The following is a 19657-nucleotide window of genomic DNA, read 5'->3' as shown; positions in this document are numbered from 1 at the left end:
TGACAGAAAGAGATGGCAGGTTTAGGTGAAAAGTTTTTAAAAGCTAGAATACAAGCTGGGGTACTTGTGGTATCAAGCTCCATGCGAGGATGCTGGCCTAGCATGTGTGAGGCCCCAAGTTTCATTCACAGCACAAGAAAAAAAAAGGAAGAAGCATAAACACATGAAGGGAAATGTTATTTTTGTTCATTTCAGGCCATTTTCATATTGTGCTTACATCAATGGAAAAAAAAAAAACCCTTGGGGACTGGAGAGATGGCTCAGTGTGTAAGAGCCCTGGCTGCTCTTCCAGAAGACCCGGGTTTAATTCCCAGCACCCATATGACAGTTCACACCTGCTTGAAACTCTACTCCAGGGAACCCAATACTCTTACACAGATATATATGCAGGTAAATCATGAATGCATATAAAATAAAAATAAATTAAGAAAACCTAAACCTTAAAAAATACAATTTCAAGGTAAATTTATTATGAAGAGAGCAAAATCTCTGGGATGATTAGTAAAATAAGGATGAAATGAAGATTTAGAAATATAAGAAGTCAAGCATGTCACCTCACAGCCACTGTGTAAATCCCTGCCTAACATTAGAGCGTGTGGGTAGATGGGAGTGGGAACTGTTCCTCCTGTCAGTCATCTGCACTCCTGGGAATCACGGTGGGACCAGGCTGGGAATGAAGTTGGTAAGACAGGAATGGGACAAAGCCCTCTCTTAGCTGCTCTTCCTGTTGCTGTGATAACATACTTTGACAGAAGCAACTCAAGAGAGAACGTTTATTTTGGCTCACAGCTCAGGTTACAGACTACCACAGCAGGGGAGTCAGGAGGGGTCAGGAGCTTGAAGCCACTGGTCACTCTTCATCCAGTCAGAAAGCAGAGAGCCATGCACGCATGCTGGTGCTCAGGTTCCCTTCTCCATCTTGTACAGTTCAGGATCCCTCACACCCCCAAATCTGGTTGCTCCAGATGAGCAGATCCTCACACATACGGCTTTTGTTGTATGGACGTTGCCCTCCCCCCCAACACACACACATAAGTTATCCTTGACTGGTTAATAAAGATGTCTGTAGCCTATAGCTGGACAGAAGAGAGGTAGGCAGGGCTTCAGTTCTCAGACTTGGGGTCTGAGGCAGGGATCACAAGGAGGGAGAAAGGAGAGGACTATGGGTAGGTGGAATGGATCATAAGTGCTTGGCCATGAGGGCTGGCCAGCTGGAGTAGAATCGGCCCAGGAGGAACATGGCAAGTGATATCTTGGAATTACTGACAGGGAAGTAGACAAAATAGCACAGAGGGTTGATATCTGTCCAGCTCTAGTGCTATAAGACTTATTACAAATATAAAGGTTTTGTGTCTTTTATTTGGGAACTAAATGATTGAAGATGGGGTAGAAACACCAAATAATATTTAGCACAACAGGCCTGGAACTCACAGAGATCCACCTGTCTCATCCAAGTGCTGGGATGCCAAGCCCTTTATTTTGTGTACTTCAGATGATTACTGTCTTTATCTGCCCCTGGATAGAGTAAGAGGAAGGGACAAAAGATAAAAATAGAACACAAAGAATAAAATTCTCTACTATCTGTTGACTGCCCACAGTATGTAGCTCATATTTCCTTTTATGTCAATGATTAGAAAGACAGTCAACATTCTCCTGTAATCTCCTATGAAATACTTCCGCCTAAGCTGTTACCCTCAGACTCAGGCTCTAACTGAATCACTGCCATTTATTTATTTCTGATGATAATGAGAATGTTCTTGGATGCATATTCACAATTATAGTCCTAAATGATCCTAAAGACACTGTTAAACCATTTCTTTATGCTTACTGTCTCTCTTCTAGTCATTCACCTCACTTTTACTTAGTTAAAACGTGTCAAGGTGGGGTTTCACTGTGTTGCCCAGGTTGGTTTCAAACACCTGAGACTGACTGATCCTTTCACCTCAACCACTCAGGTAGCTGAGACCACAGGTGTGCAACACCATTCCCAGCTCATTCACCTGACTGTTAGTCCATTTCCATATATAGGTTAAAAAAGCTGTACTGACATGATACATTTGAATTTACTTTGTAATAAACAGTGAATACTGAAGAATAAGAGTAAGCATCCTAAGATATGTGTCCCCTTCTTATTAATATTCAATTCTAATTACAGTGAAACACATTGTCTGAACCAATCTCAATTAGTCTTTTTGCAATCTTATTTGGAATCTACGCATTTTCTGCTTGAGGTACCGAATAGGAGCGCTTGCTCTTCACTACTTACACCAACCTTTTAACTATTCACAGAAGGAAGCAAAACACAGAGTGACATTTTGACAATTCTACAGCAGTGCCAACTGATGAACATATTATCAGAAAAGAAATACACTGTGGAAACAGGGGAGAGTGGTTTGATGGAACCTAATCTAAGCATGAGGTATAAATATAACTTTTTTTTGGATTAATTTGGGAATCAAATTTTACCTCCTTAAGTAGAAAAGTGCTTAGCTTTGTATGGGAACTAAAAATCCAGCAAATGTCTTAGCAACTTAAGACATAGGACTCACGTTTCTCTGGGAAGGGATCACACAATCAAGTAAAAGGACTCTTAGCAGATCTGTACCCTCTTCCTGGAGGCTGTGAAACCTTATAAAATCACAAGTCCTGTTGGGTGGGCATGGTGGTACATGCCTGTAATTTCAGCAGTGGGGAGGTTAAGGTACAGAGGGTCACTCAGGGTCTGAGGTCAGCCTGAGCTGGATACAGAGTTTAAAATCAGCACAGGCTATGCAATGAGACTCAAAAAACCAAAGATAAAAAACAGTATCATGGAAACATAAACATGGAAGTCATACTTTGGAGGGTAGGGACACTCAGTAGAAGAGCATGGGCCCAACATGCACAAGACCCTGAGGTTAATGCCTAGCAGGTCACACACACACACACACACACACACACACACACACACACCCTCCCCACAGACATACTCACTCATAAACACAAACACACACACACACTCACACACTCACACACTCATACATGCTCGTACAAATAAATCATGGCTCTCAACCCACCTTAGATCCTAAAGGTCCAATGCCAATCTGTGAAATCACTACAGCCATGATTCCTGTTCAGGCTTCTTTGAAATGCAAGCCTCTTATTGGACCTGAGTGAGCCACACAGACTACAGCCCACCTCTCCCCAAACACTCAAGAAGATGCTAAATCAAAGATGTTTGTTTCTGATCACTAAGTACAATCTCCCTCCTGGGAGTCTATTAGGCTGCTCTGCATCTGTAATTTCCTTGAAGCGCTGTCACTTTTAATAGGTATGTGTCTTGCCAGAGTGTGCTCACTTCATCCTGACAGTGACAGAAAGCTCGCTAATGAAGCATTTGACCAGTTTCTTTCTTAAAGTGTGAAGAAAGGAGAAAACTGCATTTAAGAGGCTGCATGTTAAACGTAACGGAGTTTACTAAATAATAAATTCAAGGATTGTCATTTTTGCTTTGATAGTTCTACAAACCAGGACTGATAACGGAGCTTAAACATTAGCTTTGCCCTTTCGTCGTAATTTACCTGTCAGGGTGAATAGATGAGAGCACAAAGACAAGGAGAACGACATCCAGGATCCCATCTGGAAAAGGGTAGGCTAAGCTGTCGTCACACACGTCATGAATAAATGCAGAACAGTGGGCCTCACTGTAGGATGCGTGTGACTGTCAGGACAGAGGAAGGAAAAGCAAGAGTTAGCAGATTCACTCCAGAGGGTTGCTTTTCTCCTTTTATTTCTTTCTTTCCTTTTTTTTTTTTTTTTTGTGAAAGGTAATTTTTAAAAACTCCTTCCTTGGGTCAGTGAGATGGGTTGGTTGGTAAAGGTGCTTGCTCTTGGGACCCACATGGTGGAAGAAGAAAAATGATTCCTCCAAATTGGTCTCTTGTTGACACATGAGCCCCTGGCATATATCCCCCCCAATAATGTAGTATTTGTATAAATAAATGTAAAATAAATGTACATATACATTTATTTTTATAAATAAATGAATCCAACACAAAATTAAAACTCTCCTAAACATTGTTCCTCTGTGAACTGGAACAAGCTTCATTTCTAGCTTAGTGCTCTGTTGACTTAATTTAAGCTGCCCTAAAAATAAAAAATAATAACTGAGTCTAAAGCACTTGGACTAGACAGCAAATGTTCTTCACAATCCCTCCTTCAGGCTGACAGTGGATCGGTGTAGGCTCTGGCTCTGCTGGCAGTGCTGCCAGAGGGCAGTCCCGTGTTCTTTGAGAGGAGCCAGAATGGTCCTCACGTGTCCTGCTCCTCTGCCTCTTCCATGTATCCTTTCCTTAAAGTACAAAATATCTTCCGATACATATCCAGAGGCAGATGACAGTGACGGTCACACAACCCCACTAAAATCCACTGTCTTATACACTTGAACAGGGTGGTGTGTGAAGTGGTTCAGGAAGGCTATTTGTAGATGACATGAGGTTAAAGCACATTACACATGACTTGTCTGCAGCCTCAGCAGCAGAAGGAATAACAACCCATCGGTACCGTGCCATTGTGGGAAACGTGTGTGTGTGTGTGTGTGTGTGTGTGTGTACAGGAGTACACGTATGTTCATGTAGACGCATGTATATGGAGGCCACAGAACTACCTTAGCTGTTTTTCCTCAAGTTCAATTTAGCGTCTCACTCTGGTCTGGGGCTTGTCTAACAGGCTAGGCTGGCTGGCCATGAGCTCCAGGGGTCTATCTTTCTGCCAGCATAGGGCTGGGATTATAAGCACACACCACCTTTTCTATCCTTCTCCTCCAGGTTCTGGGGGACTGAATTGGGTCCTCAGGCTTGGCAGGCCAGCATTTTACTGACTGAGCTATCTCCCTACATTCTCTGTTAATAGAATTTCTTTCCCATCCCCGTCTGCTGCAATTGCCTCTTCACTCTACTGAAGTCTAGCTAGCTTTTGTGGGTTTGTGTGGGAAGCCCAGGCTTTGTGGCTTTCCTCACAGCCTCTTATCTTATCTCAAACATTTCACTTTAAGGAGTGCCTACTGTGTGCCAGATTTTGTGGAAAGTGTGAGAGACAGGCATGAGAGATGGCTTCTTGCAGGGTTAGTTAAAAAATTCAGCTTGGGATAGGAAGCTATTAAAATCTTGACTGATATTATTGGTATCTTTTGAGCTGCATTCATGAACATATGTATAGTCTGAACTTGAAAAATATTTTTAATTATTTATATGTGTGTGTGGGTTTGTGCATGAGGTGAGAAGGTGTTGGATCCTAGGAGTTAGAGTTATAGGCGGTTGTGTACCACCTCAAATGTATGCTGGGAAATGAACTCAGATCTCTGCAAGAGTATGTGCTCTTAACCACTGGCCATCTATCCAGCCACTACATTTCTCTTAGATTCAAAACAACTTCTATTTTAGGGTAAAAACAGGCATTCTATATAGCAATATACTTCAGCATCACTTGAAATAACTTCCAGAAATTGCAAAAGTTCAGCTAAAAATCTTCACAGGTGCACTTGATGCAGAAACATTTCAGAAGAATCAATCACTTCAAAAGCAAACAGATTAGACCTTTTAAAAATATTTATTTATATATATATAGGTGTTTTACTTCCATGCATGTCTGTTCCTGATGCCTTGAGAAGCCAGAAGAGGAGCCTGGATCCTCTGAGGCTGGAGTTACAGATAGCTGTGAGCCCCATGTGGGATCTGGGATCCAGTCTGTGTCAGATCCCTTGGAACTGGAGTAAGAGATGGTTGTGAGCCTCCATGTGGAAACTGAATCCAGGTCCTTTGGAAGAACAACAAGTGCTCTGTCCTACTAAACCAATCTCTCCAGGCCTCTCCAATTAGAACTTTTAAAGCCTCTCTTTATTTATTTATTCATTTATTTAGACTTTTTTTTGAGACAGGGTCTCACTATGTACCAGCTATCCTGGAACTCACTTTGCAGACTAGGATGACTTTAAACTTAAATTGCCTTTGTCTCCCAAGTACTGGGATTAAAAGTATGTGCCACTACACTCAGCTCCTCTATTTTTAATTTATGTGTGTATATAAATGTTTGTATATACTTGGGTTTGAGTGTTTGTGGATCTGCGTGCGTATGTGTGCATGTGTGTGTGCATGTAGGTCATCAGTCAATACTGGCTATCCTTTTTTTTCTGTCTTTTTTTTTTTTTTTCCGAGACAGGGTTTCTCTGTGTATCCCTGGCTGTCCTGGAACTCACTCTGTTCCAGGCTGGCCTCGAACTCAGAAATCCACCTGCCTCTGCCTCCCAAGTGCTGGGATTAAAGGCGTGCGCCACCACTGACCAGCCTGGCTATTGTTCTCAATTGCTCTCAACCTTGTATTTTGAGGTAGAATCTCTCATTAAACTTGGAGCTTACTGGTTGGCCAGTGAGAATGGCAGGCCAGTAAGTCCCAGGACCTTCCTGTCTCTGGCTTGCCAGTTCTGGGATTACAGGCACATACTGCCAAGCCAGTTTTTAAACATGTGGTAGGGATCTGAACTCAGGTCTTCCTGCTTACATGACGAGCACTGTTTGGACAGAGTCATCTCCTCAGCCCATGCCTCTCTTTAAAGACTGTAGTAAAACATACCTTTACAAGCTCCACGGCTTCAGAGGCAAAGTCACAGCAATAAAGAAAGGATCCTGGAATGTTTCTATGCAAATAGAGAAGACATTTAAACCCAGCATCAGACGTGTTTGAACTGGAGAAGAAAAGGAGCTGCAGGCCTGACAGGCACTCACCACTGCAGGGAACCTTTGAAGCTCCTGTCCAGAGGTGAAGCTGCCTTATTTCTTATCGAATTCTCACGTGGAAATTTCTAAGCCTACCTTCCCATGCTGGTCTGCCTTCTCCCCCCATCCGGCATGACCTGCGGCTGCCCACTTCTGCTTTCTCCAAGCCCCTCAGAACCCTGTGTTCTTCATCCTTCCTTTACTTATAACTTGTTTAGATTTTGACCCTTTCCAGACAGACACTCTGAAGCCTGTCAGAGCAGAAGCATATATAATTTTATACTGGCAGTAAATGCAATTTTAAAAAGAGAATTAAACTCTAACATATAAATTCTTGGTTATCTTTTCAAGTTATTATCAGGCATTTATCAAACCTAACATACATACCAAGGATGAGACTATGAAGCTACCTAATCAAATACTGAGATTGTGGGTTTGGGAGCCAAAGGAACCTATACAGAAATCCTGGGTTGGCCACTTCTTTGTGAATTTGATTTAACAACTTTGAAAATCAGTTTCTTTGTTTACAGTATGCTAATAAAACTTCTTTTATTTATTTATTTATTTGTTTACTTATTCTACAGAGGAATATTTACCTATTTAAAAATCTTGACTAATTTTAACTGGCCTCCCAACTTAAACATATCCTATTTGGCCTTTATTTGAAATTCAGTAACGATAGCTGGACTCTGCGTTGTTCATGGGCAGGCAGATACTACAAATTCTGTGGGCCAGTGTCCTTGGTGATCACGCTCTGTGTGCGGGCATCCAACAACCTTTGCATCATGCTGCTTAGAAAAATGTCTGCGTTGCTAAAAACAGGTGGATGTCGTTACCCAGTAACTGTAGGTATACATATGGGCCTGGCTCTTGTGGATTGTATAATTTGGAACATGGCTGGTTTTGTACAACTTTTAAAGGGGTGAGAGGATCAGCATCCCAAAGTGTCTGCTTGAAAGTTTTAAAGGGACAGGTTGGCATTGCTAACTGAGAGTCAGCATGGCATAAGGGTTTAAGGGTGGGGATCAAATGCCAGGAATAAGAACCACATTGATCTAAAGAGTCCAAACTGGGCGAGATGTAAAGAGAGGTCTGAAGCACAAACCAAGCCTCTTAATGTCATTCAAGAGGCATTTCAGGGAAGGTGGACTTCTAAGTAAAGAACACAAGCAAAAATATGGGCTTTGATTACACTCTTAGAGGCTACTTGTTGATAAATACTGTGACTTACATATAATCAACCTAGTCTATGGCACTAGGATTTGCAGTCAACTTATGATCTGTCCTAACAAGTATTAGTATAATAAACAGGACTCGGTAGTGAAAAGTCCACCAGCATTAAATCAAGGTACAGGACGCAGTGCTCGGTTTGCTTTGCTGTTCATTTATCTCATGTAAAAAGGATATCTTGCTGAGCATGGTGGTGCCCAACTCTATTCCCAGCACTTGGGAGCAGAGGCAAGAAGATTCAACGTTCAAGGTCTGTCTGGGCTACAGAGTGAGCCTCTGTCTAAAAAAAAAAAAAGGGGAGGGAGGGACGGAGGGAGGGAGGGAGGGAGGGAAAATCTTAATATCTTAGTACTTTATTCTAGCATATACTTTGTAATCTTCCATGAGATCCATGTAACAGTGACCTGTGGTCTACTGAGTGCTGTGTGCTTATGAAATGTGCTTAGTCAGCACTCGGATGCATGTGTGACCTGTGGTTAGGGATCAAAGGCCTCCAGAACCAGCCGGCCCAATTCCTAATGCTTGGCTCGACCCTGCCTAAGTGTCTGCAGGGTGCTGTCTTGGTCTTAACTCTGGTTCCTCATCTGTAAATAGAGATGAGTGTCACGATTTAAGGTAGTTGTGAGGGCTGAATGGCTGCAGACGGTGAGGTTTGTAGAAAGATTCGTGGCTCAGAAGAACAAGCACTCAACACTGTCAGACATTATTACAGCTGTTGATGCTATTATTATTATTATTACTATTATTATTATTACTATTTTAGAAAGCTTGCTTCTGCCTCCGGGGAACTTAAAACTAGGATGACTAAAAATGTCTATACAATTCAGGTGTGTCTGCACTCTAGTCTGTCTAACACATATGAAAGGTCTGCCATCACTTTTGAGTAGTTACAGAACATCCAGGAGTCTAATGGCCAAAGGAAAGCAGGAACCATGTGTCCTATCAAGGTGGTGGCCTGACCTCTGAGATGGAATTCTGACTGCATCAGCAGCCCCAGCTGAGGCCTTGTGACCACCTAATGACTTTCCCGAGTCTTTCTGTAAAGTCAGCTGACTGCCTTGGCTCTTCTCCCAGTGACAGGGTGTACAAGTCACTTCCACCACCACACCAGCAGAACTGTCTTGGTGGAGGCTTAAGAATGAAATGACCCTTGGAGAGTGATCTGACCTCTCAATTCCAATGGTCTAATTATGGTAAACATTCTGAAAATGTAACATATTAATCCTGGGGGCAGGAATGCTCAGTTCTCCCTTTGGAAGGCTGATCACTGTTTGGCTTTTAAAGATGAATTAATTTCCCCATGTTACTAGGCACACCTGTGATCCTAGTAACACAAGATGAGGACGGAAGAATCTTGTTTGAGGCCAGCCTGATGTACAGAGCAAGACCTTGTGTGATGAAAAGGATGAGTAGGAGTAAAAGGAAAAAGAGGAGGAGGGGAAGAGGAGAAGGAATGGGGTGGAGGACAGGTCAAAGTACAACTAACTAGTATGGAATCAGAGATCAATAATCAATATACATTAAGGTCTTGCTATATCATACTGTTAGGTTACCTGAAATACATAAAATAGAGAATCAAGAAATTTAAAAACAACATGCTTAGTAATATCCTAAGATCAATCAGTCTCAGAGTAACACAACCATTCAACCAATGTGGAGATGTGTGTGTGTGTGTGTGTGTGTGTGTGTGTGTGTGTGTGTGTGTGAAGCTCCAGTATCACTGGGGTAAAGGGTCTGGTCATGTGATACAGGAGAATAGAAAACTTCATGTCAGAAGCTGGGAAAGGTTGACAAGATAATAAATTCAAAAAGTGTAAGACCATTCACATTTGACAGCACCTTCCATGGCTGGACGCAGTAACGTCCAGTAGGTAACACTAGGGAAGCACCGTCTGTTCCATTAGGTGTAGGAAGGATCAGAGACTGTCCTGAATCTGGAAGTGGCATGATGTCAGGCATTGTGCAATGACTGTAGAGTCAAGGTGCTGGGTTATGGACATTCATGTGCCACTGTGCTTCTCCAAATGCTTTTACATTTTTGCAATTGAAAGTTTAAAAGATCATATGATTAAGTTAAAAGATATGCGTGTAGAATGGGAATTGTACAGTAGTAGCTATGCTAGATGATGGGAGAATCCCTCACCTCATCCTGACAAAAGCTCTCTGAAACATGCTTATGCAGATTTTAGTGGGGGGCATGCCATGAAAGCTCTTGTGTAAACTGGAAGGAAGGAAGGAAGGAAGGAAGGAAGGCAGGCACTAGAGAGCTCAGAGGAGGTAAATGGTGTAGAGATTTGTAAGGAGCTGCCTGATCACAGAATCACTAAACCAGCAAGGTGAGACTAGTGGATGGTGAAGGGTGGGTACAAAGGACATCTGTGTTGTCCTCATCTATTTCTATATCCCTGAGGCTTGTGGTGGGGGCTCCTGCTCCAGTGACTCTGGCTCTGGGCACAATGACATGACACGCAAAGAGAGCATGCCTGGTGTTGCCCCAGCATGCAGATACCACAGACGAGGAGTGAGGTGTGTTCTTCAAACTCGTCTCTCTGTGAGGTGCCATCTGGTCTCCAGGAGGAGCACGCCATGTCTGACGCTAAGCAAAGCACAGTCTGGTGGGAGGATGGAAATCTCTCGCTCTTTTCCCCTTCTGCCTTCTACATAAACACAAGTTTAAAATCTACTTCAGACCCATGGCTACGGAAAGCTCCCCTGTTCATGTGATGTTAGTCACTCAGAATGCATCTTTTCAAACTTGCTTTAGTCATGGTTTATATGGGAAATCAGAACTCTCTTGGCATATTCATGACAAGGTATTTCCAGAATTTTCCAACTTCCCATAAATATGTAAGATCTTGTAGGGGAAAACACTTAAAACTCACTGCAAGGTGTTCAGGATTGGAAACACGCTATTTCCAGCACCACAGCCAACCTAAAATTGAGAATAAACAAATGTGAACGCATTGCATTTCACTGGAAACATTGGATTTTCTATTTAAGAAATAAATGATTATTGGATTTCTGGGTATGGCAGAACTTGTGAAACTCAAAGGCCAGATGAAACACAGCACAGGAGTGACAAGCAAAGTTAGACTATGGAAACATTCACAGTTGAGCCCACCAAAGCCCCTCCCAACTCAACCAACGAATGAGCAGTGCATTCGGACACCATGGCAGCAGTGAAGTGTTTGCAGCAGCTGCCGTGATAAAGGGCAGGACTCTTACCACAGACAGCAAAGAGAAGGACAGACAGAATACAAGTGAAGAATGTGTGACTTCTCAGTGTTTGAAGAGCTGTGAGGCATACTGAGTGGTGGGCAACGTGCAAACTAAATCAGGGTAAGAGGGGCCTGGACCTCCAGGCCTGTATTCAGAGCTCAGGAGGCTGAGACAAGAAGACTGGTCTACACAGTGAGTCTGGGGCTAGCCGGGGCAACTTAGAGAGAACTCGGCTCAGAATGGGCTGGATTGCAGAACTCTTGCCCATCATGTGAAAAGCCCTTGGTTCAAACCCCAGTGAGTGTGTGTGTGTGTGTGTGTGTGTGTGTGTGTATGACAGAGAGAGAGAGAGAGAGCTGGCCTTGAACATGTCTGTTTCTGTCTCTCCTGTGCACGTGTTACCACACCTGGTGGTGTTGTATAGCTTAATACAGACTCTGTTTTAAAAGCTCTAAAAAATTCCAAATATTATAAACTAGTCCATCTAACCTAAGCTGGGAAAAGGAAATGCAGGTAAAGTCTACACCCAAAGACATCTGCTGAGAAAACAATTAAATGCAGTCCCACGACAGCAGGTAAGTAAAATTATAATATCCCATTCACAAAATACTGTGCAGCCACAAAGATGTTTATAGAGGACAATTAAAGGTGGAAAACTGCCTATGACATGACATTAAACAGAACAACACAAAGCCTCAAGGCTCATGCATAGCCTAAACAAAAGCAGGAAAGGTGGTTAAACAACCTGTTTATGGGATTGTGGGTAACTGAATTTCTCTAATGTCCTCATTTGCAAATTCCCTGTAATCAACAACTATTACCTTTAGGATTAGAAAGACAGGGTTTAGGTTCAAAAATGGAAAGCCCACTGTCTACACTAGATTGCAGCAACTAAACACCCTGCTTATTTTTATTTCACCCCTAACGGGGTAAAAATAGAGAGCAAATATCTGGACCAAAAGTTTATAAGACTTAAGCACTGCTTCCAAGTTAGAAATTAGAACAAATTAAAAGAAAAAAAAAGTGGTGGCAGTGGTGGCGCAAGTCTTTAATCCCAGCACTTGGAAGGCAGAGGCAGGCGGATTTCTGAGTTTTAGGCCAGCCTGGTCTACAGAGTGAGTTCCAGGACAGCCAGGACTACACTGAGAAACCCTGTCTCAGAAAAAAAAAAAAAAAAAGAAAGAAAAAAAAGAGAAAAAAATTAACATTGATGAAATTAAAGCCACAAACTTAAATCTTGACTGATTAAAGATGAGTCCCTGAAGTATTGCTTATGCACATAAGCACACTAAATATTTAATTTAATTATATCTGATCTTTCCACCTGGACACTCTGGACCATTCATAAAATAGTGTGGGCTGTACACTTACATACTCTGTTACTTCCTGTCTTATCCCTCAGGCACGGTACCTCTAGTATTCGAAAAGTGGCATTGCTACCAGGGAACCACTCTGTCTTCCCAGGTCCTTTGCTGTACTCTTCCAAGTCGGGGTTAGAAGCAGACCTCGCAGGTTTTGATGAGACAAAACTCTCTTGACCATGAGTTTCTGTTCCTTGCGTTCTTGAGATGCTGCTTCTGACTTGATCCCAGGGTGATTCTCCCACTTTCTCTTTAGTGTTTTGATTAACAGGAAGAATTTCAGGAAATTCCCTTAACAGCCAATTACGATTCTTGAAAAACTTATTCTTATGAGTCTGGTAGAATGTGTCCCAATATTTGTTAGCATCACTTTCAAACTTAACTAAAATAAAGAGGAAAAAAATCCATTTTACTATGAGTTCTATTTACTATTAATTGCTATTTTGATAACTAAATACCTCCAATAATTAAAGATTTAAGTCATGTATTGTGGTGCACACCTTTAATCCCAGTACTTGAGAGGCAGAGGCAGACAGTTTCTCAGAGTTCAAAACTAACCTTATTTACAAGTGAGTTTCAGAACAACCATGACTATACAGAGAAACCCTGCCTCAAAAAAACAAAAGTAAAATAAAATAATATATATCAGTAAAATTACTGTAAATATATCACATATCATGGTGGTTTGAATGAAAATGGCCCCCATAGGCTCCTAGGGAGTGGCATTATTTGAAAGGATTAGGATTTGTGGCCTTGCTGGAGTAGGTGTGGGCTTATTGGAGAAAGTGTGTCACTGCGGATGGGCTTTGAAGTTTCAGATGCTCAAGCCAGGCCCAATGTCACAGACTTTTCCTGCTGTCTGCTGATTCAGATGAGGAACCCTCAGCTCCTTCTCCAGCACCATGCCTGCCTGCAAACTGTCATCCTTCCTACCATGAGGAGAATGGACTAAACCTCTGAAACTGTAAGCCAGCCCCAACTAAATGTTTTCTTTTATTAAGAGTTGCTGTGGTCATGGTTTCTCTTCACAGCACTAGAACACTGATTAAGACATATATATTTATCAATAATTGCATTTCCAACTTAATAACTTTAATATTATTATAATAATTTTACTTATCTGATATTAAGGCTAAAATACAAAAGTTCATCTAATCTTCTTTAAAAGATCAATACGCAAGATATTTAGTCCTACTCTTAAAAAAAATCTGCTTTTCTATCAATAGTTGGCCATTCCATTTTGTAAGGAATAGAATAACTGAGAATTATTTTCTGTAGCCTAGCTTTGAATATGAATATATATATACATATATATATATATATTAAAGAAAGGATTTTACCATGCAGCTTTAGCTGGCCTGGAACTTGCTCTGTAGACCAGGCTAGTCTCAAACTCACAGAGATCTGCTTTCTTCTGCCTCTTAAGTGGTGAGACTAAAGTCATGTATGTGTTAATACACTTGGTCCAACAAACATAATTTTAATCAAGTGTTTATTTTAACTTTTCTTAGAGGAAGTATCCCATCCCAGTCTCTACAAATGCACTTTAAACATGACAAATGTGCTTACTGGCGATCAGAAAAGAACATGGGAATAATGTCATGACTTTAGAGCAAGGGAGTTCAATGAGACTTTATGTTTACTCCGACTGAGTTCCTGGTTTTATGTTTGAAGCAAGGAGCTGAAGCTGCTTGTAGAGGCCACCCCATAACTTCATCCCACCACACCCCAAATCCAGAAGGAGCTCTTTCTCCTGCTCTCCCAATGGGAGTCTCCAAGAGAATTACTGATGTCTTCTGGAACATCAGGCCTTAGTGAGGGATGCCATTCCAGGGTTAAGGGTCACAGTTAGGCCAGTGTTCTCATAACTTCAGCATTTCTCAGCCTCCTGCTTCTCCCCATCTCTACCTCACATTAACAAAATGATTCAGGCCAAGCATAGTAACCCAGGCTTGTAATTCCAACACTTGGGAGGATGAGGCAGGAGATCATGAGTTAGAGATAGCCTGAAACACACAGAGAATTTGTAGCCATCCTGGACTATATGGCAAAACTCTTGCCTCAGATAAACCATGGTAGCACATATCTTTAAGATTAGCACTGTGAGGTGGAAGGAGGGTCACAAGTTCAAATAAAGACCAAATGAATGCAGGAGCCAGTTAATTAAATAAAATAATTTGCTCACTCTGTCTTTCACTCAACAACCATTTCTTGACTCCAGTTGTGTGTAACAAGGTTAATCCTTACATTTAATCCATGGATTAAGAGTTTACCCTTACCCTAATAGAAAGGCTCATGACATTTTAAAAGCTCTCAAAGTCTTCAAAAGCTTCCTAATGGGTATGCAACAATTTCCAAGGGTTAGTGTTGGGGAAAAGTAAGTCATAGGGCAGTATGTATACTATGCCATTCACTGGGAGGAAGGAGGAAGAGGAAAAAATGCATGTGTACACAAACAAGCAGGTATATGTGTGCACATACTTATCAGTATAGGTATAAAACAGCACCAGACATGGTAGCTCATGCCTGTAATCCCAGCACTGGGGAGCCGGAGGCATACAACTGTCATGAGTTCGAGGCCAGCCTGGGTACAAATTGGGACACTGCCTCAAGCAAACAAATAAACAACAGCAAACAAACAAGCAAATTTAAAAACCTGTGATTTGAAAGAGAATTTTTATTTAGTTTTGATCCATGTGAATTTAGCATCAATTTTCAAATTACACTAAACCACACATAAAAATAAGGAACTCCCTTCAGTTTCAAAGAGGCTCAGCTTATGAATGCAGCTGCCTGTAGTCAGTCTCCTTCCCTTTCTAACTGTCCTGAAGCCCTCAGGTTCCCTTATTTTCATCCCTACAGCCTTGTTCAGCAGACCTTCACTGATCTGCACACGGGCTTCCTGAGTCCACGGCAGCCGATGAAGTAAAGCAGCGATTCCATTTGCATTTAAGTCTGAGAAGTGACCGTGGGTCCCTACAACATTCCTATAAGGAATTATGTGATATTAAGTCTAAACCATCTTCTCATCTGTACTTCCCAAAGGAAGCCTATTTATGGTTAATCCAAAAGTGCATGTTTGCCTTGAAAATATTCTGTTCCCTTTTAACAATCAGCATGCACCTGTGTGCTTATGCAAGACAACAAAACAACAGTCTGAAAATTAGACTCAGGAGAACACAGACAACTTCCAGATTTCCCAAGAGATTTCTTACCAGTTCTTGTCTTCCTTTGTCTTAAAAAGTCTCTTTGTAACTCATTCTATGCAGATAAAGATTTTGTTCCTAAGAAAAGGCAGCTCAAAGACCTACATTTAAAGCTAACAAGACCCACATTTAGTCAAATCTCTAGTATTTGGTTTTCTAGTATAAAGGTGTTTATGAAGTGAATTTGAGATGAATCACCATTAGCTGGAATCTAATACTACCCCTTAGCTAATCTCAGGGTGTATTCCCTTAGGAATTAACTAGGGTGGAGTAGGAAATCCAGGAGAGAAATGTGACAAAAATGTGTGCAAGCATTTCTATTTATTATAGGAATGAAGTGGTGATAACTCAAAGGCCCAGCCTAGAAACGAGAAGCAAACTGTGGGCCAGCACCTGAAACACACAGAATAACAAGAAGAAAATGCTCATGTGATAGCTAAGACATTGGTGGCAACTCTGGCATTTGTTTCATGTTTATTCATAGTGGATAAAAAGTTTGGGACAGTATGATATAATGATTATCAGATAGCTTTGCAACATTGTTGGCTAAGATAAAGTATAGTAACTGGGGGCTGGAGAGATCGCTCAGTGGGTAACAGCACTTGCTCTGCAAACATGAGTACCTGAGTCCCACAGGAAAAACCCTGCGTGGCTGTGCAGTTCTGCAACCTCAGCACTGGGGGTGGACAGATAGATCCCAAGCGTTCACCGGCTAGTAAAGCAGCATACCCACAACACCACAACCAACCAAACAGGAAACAAGGTTCTGGTTTACTGACAATAAGGCTGAGTGTGCTAGAGGAGGACATCCAACCTGCTGCAGCTTCTACATGCCCACAGATGGGTGTATGCACTTGAACACATATATGCATATCACATAGCCACACCCTCACAGAATCTCATATATGTTATCCATTCACCTTACCAACTTCCTTTAATGAGAGTTAACATACCTGTAGAGCCTGTTTAAGGCTCCCATATATATGTCTATATATATATATGAATTTATGGAAAACAAGCACTACCAGTTATTAATCTGTAATAATGTTACTGTAATAAGCTACATTCAAATACAAAACACATTGACCACCTAAATTCAACCCTAACTAGGCATAGTGGTGTACCCCTTTAATCCCTGGACTCAAGAGACAGAGGCAGGGGTAGAGGCAGGCACACAACTGTGAGTTCTGGGCCAGCTTGGTCTCCATAGTGAGTTCCAGGCTAGGCAGAGCTACACAGCGAGATGTTGTTCCAAACAAAACAAAAATCAATCAAACAAACAAACAAACACCCCAACAGTGACACAGAGTTTTAGGCTCTATGTCAAATGCTTTCCTTAGATTTTTTTCCCATTTCCCATTAGTATTGTTACCTAGTATGCTGCTTATTGGCCTAGCTGAATTCTACCTTGTCCTAATTTTGTTTATCTTTGGGAACAGGATGTTTTAAGGCCAGAAGTTCCTCATCAGGTGAGCTAACCAAAGCCACCTGGCACTAAGGTAGCTGACAGAGATTTCTGGAAGCCTGTTTAGTGATCTAGCTTACGTACTGAGTGACACGCTGGGTGGGCTGCCTGGGTAAGGAGCACTATACTATAAAGAGGAAGTGCCTGAGAACTGTCACTCCCAGAGAAACACAGCTACTCCTCCCTGACACTAACCTACTCTCTCCACTAACTAACAGCATAAAACAATGGATTCCATTGTACCGTGTCACACACGTGCACACAGCACTTTGGTCATGGTCACTCCATTCACCTTCCTTATCATCCTCCCTCCTCCTTGCCCTCTTCTTTCCCCTTTCATTTCCCTTATTCCAAACCTATGTTTTCCCTATCCACCATGGCATGAGACCTGAAAGCACAAAACTCCTGCTTGTCTGTGTTCTGGACATTGAATAAACCTGAACTCTTCCCATGATCCCTCATTTTTAACCCTGTGGCTTTGCCACACCAAATGAAGAAAGAGAGAAAATAAAAGAAGAGAAAAAGGACAGGGAGGGAGGGGGAAACCAATGATTTGGGGTTAACAATATCTTTCAGATAGACAATGGTATTTCAATTTATAGATAAGAAATTCAATGTCAAAGGGCTTAAGACTTTTTCCCCAAGGTCACATAGCCAGAAAGGGCAGCATCATAACCTAGATTAAGCTTGTCAAACATAACACCATCTCCTTAATACAAAGTTAACACGTGTTCTCTCACAAATACTCCTACAGATAAACTGCTCCTCGGATTCTTATCTTCCTCTCAATTACAAAGCACCAAATTGAAAGCAAAACCTCAGTGTAAGTTTTAATCAGTATATGAGTATTGTAAAAATAATGCTGACAGGGGTTAGTCTTCATAAAGAGAGATGAGAAGTACAAAATCAATTAAACCAAGCTCTTCCCATGAAATACAATGCAAGCTATGTGAGACTAGAGGATGAACTCACGAGTAGCAACAGAACCATAAAGTGTTCTGTGAGTACAGGCTGGTTTGTGGGGTAGACACTAGGCAGGGACAGCACCTGTGGCTAGAACAGGTTGGCATTTTCAACTGCACCCAGCCAGTAGTGTCTTCCATCAATGCTGCCAACTCCTGAAGGTGTGCAATTATTTCAATGACCTTATAGAAGTACAATTGACCTCATCACAACTAACGACAGTAAACACCTCTGGTGGAGGAATGAATTTCTGGAACTGAAAGTATGCCTGTAATGGCAGGAACAACAGGTGCCACTCTCTGACCATGACAAAAACTTCAGGCTCACTCTGCTGCTAACTGCCACAAGTTCAGGCAGGAACCAGAGTCTGCGCAGTGTGGGGAGAGCTGGGCTGCCTTGGCTCTAGCAGGTGTCTGAATGAGGAATCTTCCTTAGAGCCTTTGTGGTCCTAGGTTGCTAGCTATCCAGAGTAAACAGGTCTATGCTAGTGACAACAAAAGGGATTAGCAATCAGCTTCAGCCTAGCTCAGTGAGGAAAGGTCTCAATTCTTCATTTATTACGTTCTAGACTGCTGAGTAGAACAGAAGCATAGCACACTGACTATGCTTGCATGCTCACAAGTCATCAGAATCACCCTGAACATCATAACTGAAAAACCAAATCAAGCCATTTAGGTATCTGGCATATATGATGTGATTAATATGAATTATGAAAATTTATTCTAAGTTGCTATGTAACAAAAAGCAATTTAAAGTTATTTTTGCACATCAATTACGCAAATACCTGAACTTTCAAAGTTGGAAATTTCCACATGTCACTAAAGGAAGTTCACTGTCTAATAAAAGAAAACTCTTAAAATTATAAAATTAAAAGTGTAATTCTAAGGGCACTGCGTGAAACTTTTAGCAGCCAGAGTCATCTTAGAGGCAGGCATGCTATATTCATCAGCACAGGGTGTTTAACTATTCTGTTTTTCTTTCCCCTTCATATAGAACATTTTCTTCACTGGGAAGGTATTCGCAACACAAAGTATCCATTCTTTCATTATCTCCCTAATGTTGATAACTTACCCTAGGTAGGACTTTATTTGCAAAGATATTTTAAAGTAGATACAGCAGCTGCTGTTGTTATTAAGTTTTAAAAACCCATTACATTTGCTATACAACTACCTGACATATAGCACACTGGAGATCTTTTTAAGGAAATTATAAAATATAATCATGTTAACTCAAGAAACACTGATTATATCTTTTTTATTTCTCTGGGTTGACCCGGTTTTAAAAGAAATATGAGCTATAATAAAATTGAAAAGTAATTAGGAAAAGAAAACATGGAATTAAAAATCAGTAATCTGGGCAATCTAATTGAAAGAAATATTGCTAACCGGAGCCTGGGTGCTATGCACTCTCATTATACAAACAAGCCCGAGCCATTCAACAGCAAAAGGCGATTTATCTGTCATG

At 41.5% G+C, this 19657-nt stretch overlaps 1 protein-coding gene across 1 annotated transcript in view; it reads right to left on the bottom strand.

The window, feature by feature from the left end:
* Mettl8 (methyltransferase like 8) overlaps positions 1–19657 on the bottom strand; it is an 84315-nt gene that overhangs the window by 4893 nt on the left and 59765 nt on the right. Inside the window, 4 exon segments of the mRNA XM_028762963.1 lie at positions 3561–3700; positions 6607–6670; positions 10862–10911; positions 12610–12941. Of these exon segments, the coding sequence (XP_028618796.1) occupies positions 3561–3700; positions 6607–6670; positions 10862–10911; positions 12610–12941 (586 nt within the window).

The sequence above is a fragment of the Grammomys surdaster genome, unplaced genomic scaffold, assembly GCF_004785775.1.
Source record: "Grammomys surdaster isolate TR1022 unplaced genomic scaffold, NIH_TR_1.0 136, whole genome shotgun sequence".
In the NCBI taxonomy this organism is placed as follows: Eukaryota; Metazoa; Chordata; class Mammalia; order Rodentia; family Muridae; genus Grammomys; species Grammomys surdaster.
The sequence above is the reverse complement of the archived record's forward strand: the minus strand, read 5'-3'. Positions and strand labels throughout refer to the sequence as shown.